The sequence below is a fragment of the Dasypus novemcinctus genome, chromosome 1, assembly GCF_030445035.2.
Source record: "Dasypus novemcinctus isolate mDasNov1 chromosome 1, mDasNov1.1.hap2, whole genome shotgun sequence".
Taxonomy (NCBI): domain Eukaryota; kingdom Metazoa; phylum Chordata; class Mammalia; order Cingulata; family Dasypodidae; genus Dasypus; species Dasypus novemcinctus.
Genome location: NC_080673.1, coordinates 157709068 through 157720387, shown reverse-complemented (window position 1 = coordinate 157720387; position 11320 = coordinate 157709068). Strand labels below are relative to the sequence as shown.

At 36.5% G+C, this 11320-nt stretch overlaps 1 protein-coding gene across 2 annotated transcripts in view; it reads right to left on the bottom strand.

Moving 5' to 3' along the window:
• Positions 1-484: 484 nt before the first annotated feature.
• CORIN (corin, serine peptidase) overlaps positions 485-11320 on the bottom strand; it is a 291946-nt gene continuing 281110 nt past the window's right edge. For both annotated transcript variants that reach the window (XM_004469755.5, XM_004469756.5), the window contains 3 exons: positions 6415-6686; positions 3821-3954; positions 485-2293 (listed from right to left, as the gene is read on the bottom strand). In XM_004469755.5, coding sequence (XP_004469812.2) covers positions 2111-2293; positions 3821-3954; positions 6415-6686 — 589 coding nt within the window. In that variant the 3' untranslated portion in view covers positions 485-2110. The remainder of the gene's footprint in view (positions 2294-3820; positions 3955-6414; positions 6687-11320) is intronic.

Sequence of the window (11320 nt, the reverse complement as noted above, 5' to 3'; positions counted from 1 at the left end):
CTTTACAATAAGTAACTCTTTACACCAAGTTACCCAAGCTGATGTGATTCGCTATATTTTGGTATTCAGCATAGTTTTCACCAAATTTGGGGGGACCAAAATCTATATCATTCCTCCTGATAGACAAAGAAAAGTGATTTTTAATATGCATTTTGGATTTAATTTTACCCCAAAAGATTTATAAAGGATTTGGGTCTAGTTACCAAAATACATTCTGGATATCAAAGATCAGGGTACTCTTAGCACCTAGCTAAAGTTCTCACCGGATACCCAATGGTAATTAGAGACGATTAGCAACCTCTAATTTCAGACTACTCAAAGAACCATCTGTCATCTAAAAGAAGACAGCATGTTCCTGTGAGAGTGAGACATGATAGGTAATTTTGATTGGTGGAAGGCTGGGCACCAACCCTAGCCTACTATCCTAGTGGAAGAGGCCATTTCCTGGGAATTGCTATCCATGCACCACATCCACCAAAAAAGAAAAGATTATATAATTTTATTTGTTTTAAGGATTGCTTAAAGTAAGTACAATATGTACATTTCACTGAATATAAGTTGAGCAAGGCTAAAAAATGTTGCATTAAATGTGTACCGACAACTGTAACAAAGTCGACATATGTTCTCAAGCTGTAGTACAATTGTGACCACAATTCCGCAGCTCAATTTCACACTTTCAATTGGGTGGTACAAACTACAGGACTGGAATCAATAACATGGAAGGTTTCAAGACAAGCTTTTGAACTTCAAATATGTGTACACATAGAAAAAGTACAAAAATACATGTATAAAATTGCAGGTAGTCTCTATGAGGAATGCTGAGGCAGTTCACGTTGCTGGTGGAAGTTAGTAGGGAATCCTACTTGTTCAAAAGGCATTTGGATGTTGCCAAATGGATGCCCAACTAATTAAATTAGGTATATGTGATGGTTTTTTGTTTTGAAATAGGGAAAACTTTAACCACTAATTGCTTCAGAAATCGATGCGGATAAAGTGGCCTAGTGCTTAAGAGGATTTTTAAAATTTTGGTTTAATTATTAATTAGAAAAAATGGCAACACCAGATGTTAAGCATGTTTCTAGGAAATTACAAAATAGTTTATTCCATGCAAAGTTTGTGCATTGAGATATATATCTGAGACTTTATTAGTATGGATGAACATGGGAAAATGAGAATGTTAAAATGGGGTGATGGGTGCAATTTAATTATTTTAAAAATTATTGCATTTCTTCACTCTAGAGCAAGTTCTCCTTTGGAAAAATTTAATCGCCATTTCATTGAGATGTAGGGCAGGAAAGCAAACTATTTCCCATGAATTTTGACCATGTTGTTGGCTGCTCAGTCAACTGCTATACACTTAACAAAGCCCAGCTACTGGGAAAGTTCTAGGGAGACTTTTCTATAAAGTAATTTGGAATTACAATCTTGATTTAAATCCAGAATGGGCAGGCCTATAATGCCAAGTGTTAATATTGATATCCAAAGAATTGTCATGCTCAATTTGTCTCCCTATTTCACCTCCCTAGGTGGATTTTACTGATCTTTTACCTCTGACTGACTTTCATAAATTCTCTGAATTATGCAAACTTTAAAAAAGTAATAGTAAATAGTTTAAGCATGTAAATAATCTGGGCTTTTAGCCAGTCAAAAGCAAGTCTCCAATGTTAGTAATGAAATTTGCCACTATGTTACTGGGCTTGAGAAACAGCCGCTGACAGAAATTAGTGGGACTGGATCTCAATGTCCTTTTTGTGGTAGAGAGAAAGGGAACTTTCTATAACCTGTTACGTTAGTGCCTGCATGATTTTAAATGTCCCCAGAGTTGATAATTCCATGTTACAGTCAAGGTTAGGCTTGGCAAAGACGCAATAGCTGCTTTGCTTTGGTTTTTTAAAAGCCTTTCATTGAACTTCAAATAAGAGAAAACTAGAGTTTTAAGAGAGCTGAATAAAGTAAAATCAAAGCAAACATGAAAATTTGCAGTACATGGTCAAGCATTCCTGCCCCTGAAAAGTGCTTTCTGGATTGCTCTCTGCAGGAAGTTTTCCACATTCAAGAAGGCCATTTTCTTTGAGGATAGCTGGGCAAAAGTCTCTGGGCATCTTTGGAATTAGTTTAGGAGAAAGGTGTGGATATATATCTGTCTTTCAATCCATTCAACGAAGTATGACACATTGCTGTAAACTCCAGGCCCCAGGACTTTGGAAAAGCAGACAGAGCCCCATGAAGTTAAACCAAATAATGTCCACTGTCCTCCAGGCCGTTCGCAAACAAGAGGCCCACCGCTGTCACCCTGCAATGGACAGCAAAGGGCATTAGTCACCGATATTTCAGAGCCCTAACCTAACAGTGTCCATATTATCTGGAGGGTACAATAAAGCTAAACCCAACTTAACGGATTCCTTGGAAATTTTAATCAAAGCTTTCATTGTCAACCTATGGAGAGAGCATGCTTTCTACTATATAAATGGGATTTTTAAATAAACATCTTTAAAAGGATGGGTTTGGTTTGAGAAAGGGACTATATTTTTTCTTTCTGTCAAATCAAAAGACATTTTTCATTTATTTCCTGAGATTTTCAAAATATGCTAGGGAAAAAAACAATGTTTATTATCTCACAATTGACCTCTTTCTTTAAGTTTGATCCATTTTATAAACGTAGAAAGTACATAACATAAAGCCAAGTTCTTTTCCCTCACAAACAATACTAGAAATATGTTTTAAAATAATTCTACTTTCAAGATTTTTGCCATGTGAATGAATACATTAAGTAAAACCCATTTCAGGAGCATTTACTGCATTTCTTACTAGTTCTTAGGACTTTCAATTAGCATATTTAAATGGGAACTAACACATAAGGATTATTTACAGCTAAGGAATCATGTCAAGACCATTGGCAAGTCCCTGATGTACCCATTCTAAAATAAGCCATCAAAATATTAATTATGTTGGATAGTGTTGTAGCATTGTCATATCTTTCAACTCACAAATGAGGTGGGGCAATTTCATCTGCTCCCAAGAAATGATATAACAAAGGTGCTTCATAGAAAGTAGTAAAACTGCCTTTTTCTGTTATTAGCTTCTTTGAGGATTTGCACCATTTTATCCCTCCCCAAGAGCCAGTCCAGTCTGATATTCAGTGAGTTGTTACTAAGTAAAAAATTAAAATGCTTCCCTGCATTGCTAGGTGAGCATGCTCTGTGAACTGTTGCAACCAGGGATTCTGAGTGTCAATAGAGTGTGTTCAGTGATCTTTGAAGACATGGTGGTATCCATGAGCATATGACTTCCATGCTAATACTGATAACTGACAACATAAAGTGCCCCCAGCTGATAAAGATAGAAGCGGTCACAGAAGAACACACAGCGAATGGACACAGAGAGCAGACAACTAGGGGGAGAGAAACAAATAACAAATAAATCTTAAAAAAAAAAAAACCACAAAAAAACAAAAGCAAACATCAAGTGCTCCCTGCCTCCTGGGGCAGATGCTGGAGCCATGGTTAGCGCTAGCTCCCCTCAGAGCCCCATCCCCTTTGTAATGATCGCTAACATGGACTGGAACCATCATTCTCCCTCCAGTTACTGAACAAGGACACTCTTCCCCACACAGCAGATGAGAAAGCTGAAGGCAACCCCAGCAAAGAGCATGGGAGTAATCAGGGGGATTGCCCAGACACTGGGTGAATAACTGAACAATGGGTCATAAATTATTTTCAATAAATGCTCCCAAAGAGCCTGACATGAATAATGAGTCAATTCGGGCCCACCAAAGTTACTGCTGGACTGAATCTCTTTGGTTACCTAGAAAGCAACTTACCATGCAGGAATCCACTGTGCCGGACTCATAGCCAGCACATACCATCCGGGTGGTGATGGTCTTCACGTCAAAGTAGGACTGACACTGCTCCAGAGAAATGATGCGGACTTCTCCCTCTTGCAACTTAAAAGGCACTAAATTTAAAAAGGAAAAAATATATGAGACGGCAAAATTGCTCAAAAGTGAGGTTAGCCAAACATTAAGTGATTTCATTTTTATACTAAGAACCATATTCCTTACTTGAAATATCATTTCAAAGATAAGGGCTTGTTTGGAGTCAGAACTTTCCAATTAGAAGAGTTAATGGCAATAATCTAGTGAAACCGCTTTAGTTTATTTAATGAGGAAACTGAAGCACAAACTGGTTGATAACTTGGTTAAGTAACTTGGCTAGTATTTTCCCCCTTTAATTATGTGCTGCCACAAAACAACAGCTGCTACAAAGAAAAGGAAAAATTTGAAGTTGTGCTTCAGACAGGAAGCTTCCCTCTCAGTGTCAGCTCAGCATGTCAGTCTTGCTTTGCTAACGTACGGAATACCTGCTAAGTATAACAAGGGAAGGGTTTCCCTATCTTTGGTGAAGAAAATGTGTCTCGCCATGTGCTACAGTAGCTATTACTTGTATTTGATGTAACAGCCTATAATCCTAGAGGAAATGACAAAGAAAAGTTAAAAAGGAACAAAGGCAACCCTTGGTGCAACAGAGAGAATATGTGAATTCAACCTTGCTTGAAAGTTATCACAGCATAACAATGGATTTCTTGAAGCAAGACAGCATGAGTCTTTTGCAGTGTAGCTATTCTACAAAACTTTACACACTTCTGTTTTTAGACAGTGATGCTCAAGCATATGTATACACTGCTTGAGCATCAAGCAAACTAGAACTATACACACTTCTGGTTAGCTTGATGCTCTGTATATAAATAAATGTATTGTGTATATATACACACACACACTGCTTGAGCATCACTGTATGTATATATATTTATATATATACACACTGCTTGAGCATCACTGTATATATATGCATATATATATATACACACCATACACACACTGCATGACCATCAAGCAAACTGGAACAGTATGTATAGTTTTGTAGAATGGCTACACAGCAAAAGATTCCTATTGTCTTGCTTCAAGAAATCCACATGGCAACTTATTGGAAAAAAGCAAATCGTTTAGAGAAAAATCAATGTGATGCAGACAATGAAAGTTTCAAGAGTTGTCCAATCTCTTTTATAAATGTTCTTATATCAATAAGAACATTAGTGAACATATATTGGGTACTAGCAATAGGCCAGGCACACATATTCAGCATTTCCTGGACATTATTGCCTTTAAACAGTAGAGCAATCCTGTGAATTAGATAGTTGCTATTGTTTTTCCCATTTTATAGATGAAATGACTGAGAATCAGTTATGGGTTAGTAAATAATTGTTTACATTATCATTGACATTTTATATTTAACAAGTGGTGCAGAAAGAGTTGATTAGATCTCTTTGCTATCAGAATCATTCTTGTTCACAGCTAGTCTGTTACAACCCCAAGGATCTAAATCCAACATTACATATGTGGTATATTCAATATGTTTCACCATTGTTCTGAGTTTGTTGTGAAGATTGTGGGTAGCATACAAGCAGAGAAAATATATCCTGTTCTTCTATCATATTGCAATACTAATTATAGCTTTTAAAAACTAAACTGCACAGGAATGGTGATATCATATACCTAACATGGCCTTCAAAGTTCTTTCTTCAGTAGTCATTGACTTAATTGTATAGGAAAGAATCTAAACTTAGCTCAAAACTTATCTGACTAAATTTAAAGATTTAAAAAATGATCCTTCAACTTGGCAGTTCCTAAAATTGATAAAAGGACACCAATATTCGTCATCATTCTCAAGAGTCATGGCCTTCTACTTGAGATAATCATACTGGACAGCACACTTGCAATTAAAGAAAATGATTCATTGATTAAATTCTTTTTCTACACTTTTAACAAGTCAAACAGAATGAGAGATTCTATGACTGCTGGGAGTAAGTAGTGAAAATTTTCAATAAGTTTTATGTCTAAATAATGTTTAAATAATCCAGGACCAAACTATTTCAATCAATTTAATAGGTAAATAAAAAATCAATTTTCTTTCTAGAAGCCCTTAGAGGTTATGTTAATATGTGGGAAAGACCAAATCATAACATAAAATTGGACATGTGACCTTGAGGCTTGACCACAGAAGTAGAACCACTAGAGTGACTTTGTCTGCAGATAGCCTAAGTCATTGATAGAGGCAATCCAAAGCAGGCATGACTGGTAGGTCCCATCTTGCGCGGTAACACTGAAACATTGATGGTTGCTCCCTGGAGACAGATTCCAAGGTGTGAAGAAGAAGGAGTTTTGAGTTGGATCTTGACTGGGCAGGTTTAAGTGCTGTGATAAACTATGGATGTCTACGAATTGCATGGAAGGAAGAGAATGTGACAAAAATGCCAAGTAATCACTATTTGGGCTCTACTTTTATAAAGGCTAAGAAGGAGTGCAAGGTTCTTTAGTTACAAGCTGAATGGTAAATGCTCTTGAGGATCCTGACTTACTTTTGTTGCCCATGTGCCCCCAGCCTGTGATATAGCAGTACGTATCGACTTCCACCAACTGCCCCATGCTGGGTAAGCAGACGGGCCGGACATAGCTTGTCTCATTGATGTCTTCACTTAGTTCAACTATGCTGATGTCATAGTCCACCACTGCCCAGCTGTAGCGAGGGTGCTGGATGATGGTCTTCACTCCAAGTGTCTGCATGAACATCGATGGGTGGTCTAGATTGTTGATGCCAAGCACTACTTTCCAAACAGCAGCATTTTCTCTCCTAAAATAACATTTCAAGAGCTATTGGCACTTTCAACTCAGATTTCTCTTTTAATACCCATTTTTTTTTAGTATTTTATTTCTGTAAATATTGTCTATTTTCATACCCACCTTCCAATGTATCCATATAAGAAGCATTTATACAATTGTCTGAGTGATTAGTAAATAAGTATCGTTGTGGACAGCAAAGTCTGTGATTCTTGAATGGGACTATTCTTGAAAATAAAACATTCATTTCAGAAGGCAGGCAGGTAATTACTTGATTTATTGGGGAAAAGGGAGAGGTAAGGAAAAGATATGAGGAAGAGCCAGGAGACAAGAATTAAAATGACAATGAAGAAGTAGAAAAACCAAAGTTGAGAGATCCTTTCATGAAGGGGCAAGTTCCTGGGAGAAATATCAAGTTTTCAGGAAAGCTTTCTAAAAATATCAAGCCAGCAGTTTAAAAAGGTCAACCATGACGTCCAAGTTTCCAAATCCAATAGTCAATTCAGCTTCTGTTGCTTTTGAAAACTTGGCAATATAATCAATTCCCACCTTAAAACACTTTCCTCACTTGTCTTCCAGGATTAGCTATACTCCACATCTCTCTCTGATCACACTGGTCACTCCTGCTCTCAGTGTTTGTGTTGAAGTGCCCCAGATCTTTATACTTAAACTACTCTTCTCATTCCATATTCATTCCTTTGATGATTGCCCCCAGTCCATTGACTTTAAATACTACCTGTACCCTACTGACTTCCAAATTTATATTCTCAGCTCTATCCTCTCCCCTGAGCTGCAACCTTGTATGCCCAAATGTATATTCAACTTACTAACTTGGATGAGTAAGCTTTACTGAATGCTTACCATGCATCTGGCAATGGATTATTTTCTAATGTCCAAATAAAATGTTTCATTCCCTTTTTCCTTCTCCACAAGCTTACAAAATTGCCCCTGCTCTAATCTGCCCACCAGATACCTAGTTGAATCTTCTCTTTCTCTTACACCCAACTTTAAATGCATCCACTTCATTGCCACCCTACTTTTAAATATATCCTTAATCTTGTAATTTCTCTCTCCTCCACCACTAAAATCCTAATTTGAGATATTCTTATCTACTTGGACTACTGCAATAGCCTCCAAAATGGTGGCCTTCTCTTAGCCCCTATAACTCGTTTTCCTGACAGCAATCAGAATGATCTTTTTAAAAATAAAATTAGATCAAGTTCATGTCATGCTCATAACCCTCCAACTGCTTCACATCACACTTGAAACTAATTCCAGACTCTTAACCATGATCTGCAAGGCCCTCATGATCTATTCCTTTAAGGAATACTGTAGTAGGTAGATTTAACCAGCTAGATTAGTCATTTTTCAACCAAGACTGAAAATAAAAATCATCTGGAAAGCTTTTAAAATACTGTTTCTCTGGGAATCATCTCATATCAACTGAAACAGAACCTTTTGGTCCAAGGCCTGGGTTTCAGTAATTTTTTTTCTTTTTTCTTTAGAACTGAATGAAGATGGACAATTAAAGAAACAATTATAATAAAGTATAGGAGATGCTATCTCATGAGCATTACAAGATAATATTATAGAAGAAATTTTCATTAAAAATTATTTGTCACTCAAAAAATACATCTTTCATTCTTTTCTTTTCCTCCTCCCTTCCTCTTTTCCTCTCTTCCTTCCCTTTTTTCCCTTCCTTCCTTCTTTCATTTTCTTCCCTTCTCCCTTTATCCCTTCCTTCTTTCCTTTCTTTTTCTCTTCTTCCCTTCCTTTATTTATTAATCTAGAGGAGTAAGTGAATGGCCACTTGGGATATTCAATTTTCCCTTGAGAGTCTATTGTTTCAAACATGTGAAACTGAGTAATAATTTACCACAAATCTCTGCCTATTTAATAGCCTCATTCCCTTGAAACAGTACTACAAAATTTTGTTTTTGACAGTTACCAACCTGCTTAAATCATAAACAGAATTTCAGACAGTCGAACACTCCAAACTATTTGTAATAAAATGGAATAACATCAAAATTGCAGACTTAATTAATGCATTGAGGTTAATCTAATTCTAAAGATGAAAAAAAAGGTGTCAATAAAATTGCTAAACATTATGAACTGTATGCAGTAGTCTCTTGCTATATAAACCACTATCCTTATGGCATTAATATTTACCAAAAGCAAAACCAAAAAGTACATAGGAAATTCACATACTTCTCAGTGATATTGGTTTTTGCTTTTTCTATTTATTGTAATTAAATTAAAATAGTGAAGACTTTTTAATGATTTTTCCTTAATCTGGCAAAGTCCAGGGAAAACAACAACAACCTGCTATTTAAAAGGGGAACCTAAAATAAAGTAATGTTAAAACTGGATATTAAGCATGTGTTATAAAGAATGACCAGGAATAATGGCAGAGAAATCCCTTCCTCTGGGTAGAAGCAAAGAGAAGAATGAGAAACGCTGGCTATGCAAATGTCATGTCACCAAGTATCAGTTCAAAAGTCCCCATTAGAGAGAGGGTAGAAGAGATGTGATGTGGGGGCATTCCTGGGATTTTGAGTTGTCCGTAATGATATTTCAGGGTCAGATGCTGGACTTTATATATCCTGCCATAACCCACTGAATGTACTAGGGGAGAGTGTGAACTACAGGGTAAACTATTATCTGTGTAGAGAAGCAGTGCCCCAAAATGCGTTCACTGAGTGCGATGAGGGTGCCACAATGATGAGGGAGGTTGTTGGTGTGGGAGGAGTGGTGTGGTGGGGTGGGGGGTATAGAGGAACCTCTTGTATTTTTTAGAGTAACTTTTTTTGTGTGATGTATATATCTTCAAAAAAATACAATTTACAAAAATGATGTGGTGGGGGTGGGGAGTGGGTTATATGGGAACCTCATATGTTTTTTGTTTTTTATGTTTTTTAATGTAATATTCCTTGTGATCTATTAACTTTAATTTTTTAAAAAAGGGAAAAAAAGTACCCATTAGAGATTCAAATAGGAAAAGATCATGTTTGTGTGCCTATTTTAGGTGAAAAAAGCTAAACTGGCTACAAAGGAAAAAACAAGTATAGCAGTTGAAAATCTTCAGCATTAAGGGGACTGCTTTTCAGACCTCAAAGCAGCATAACCTTCAAAAAGTTTATGCAAGGATCCTCATAGTCTGTGGGTGATGAAGCAGCCAAGATGAGCTCAGGTGAAAATCTGCCAACCACAATGAAATGGCTAAGGAAGTTATTAACATAGATTTTTTTTTTCTTTTTCATTTCATTCCTACTCTAGATGATACTTTGTTTTGTTACCAGAAATTCACATTTAGAATCTAATTTGTTTTGTGTCTATCTTGCTGTGTGAATAAGGAATATACTTTATGGGAAAAAATGAGATAATATGATTTTCACTTAAAATTTTTCAATGATCAACTCTAGAAAGAAAACCCAGCTACTTAGATTCCTTAGATGCATTATATAGGAAAATTTATATAGAAGTACATGTATTATACAATGTACCTGGACAGGATAACCAGTCACTTCAGTTTGTATGTTGCCATACTCAATTCTAGTTTGAACATGAAAAGCCCACATTTTCACTTAATCCAGACAGCCAGGCTTAGAGATATTCTATCTTATTTTAAGAGCACATTTTCCTTCTTTCACACTTTCATATTTTGCTTTGACTATTTTATACTTAACACTTTTCCATTTTAACAAATGAAAAATAATATTTATAATTAACCCCTGCAATAGAAATGCCCCTATTCTACAAGACTTAACCCCAGAGAAAGCATAGTTAAGTGGTGACTTGGAGGTAGCTCAAAGGTACTAGGTAAAGGAGTATCACACAACTGCCTTGTTGCTGCTCTTCTACAAATCTTACTGCCTTGTTGCTACTCTTCTACAGATCTTAGGACCCTCTTATTTCTGTGCTCCACCCTTTGTATTTTTAGAGAATTCTCTGAAACATACAAGGTTAAAATATTTTAGAATAAGGTGGTCTATGGGTAAGGAGCGGCGTCTAAGTCTATGAGTCTGTGTCAGCCAGAATCCCCTGCCCACAGTCAGCGAGGGCTTGTGACCTCTCAGCTCCAGCTGATTGCTATCAGGGTGACATTTGTTCCATTTTTCAAGGGATGCCAAAGTTATGAATTTTATGTAAAGTATCTCTAGTTTTAAATTCATCTAAAAGTTATAAAATTTATACAATAAGCAAAGTAGATTGGCAGCTTGTTTTCTTCACTAATATGCTATCTCTACTCAGTAGTTTGTAAAATATTTGACACAGTATTTCAAATGATCTTTTCAAAAACTGTGAGATGTAAATATGAACCTGTATTCCCTTTTAGAGATAAGAAAGCAGTGACTCAGAGTGGATGAATGACTCATCTTAGGTATCAGAGCTAGTAAGTGATAGAGAACGATAGAATTCTTGTCCTTCAAACCCCTTAATCCTAGATCACACTCTTTCCTCAGAACTTCTCTGAAACAAAGAAAAGGTCCACAGGCATCAACAAACTGGAGGAATCTGATGCTGGTCACAGAATAAAAAGCACATGGACTGAAGGGAGACCCACTGACAAGTGATATGATGGCAGATATACGGACCATTGGAAAAAATTTTCCCCTTTCTGAACATCTCTTCCAGATGTGATGGAAA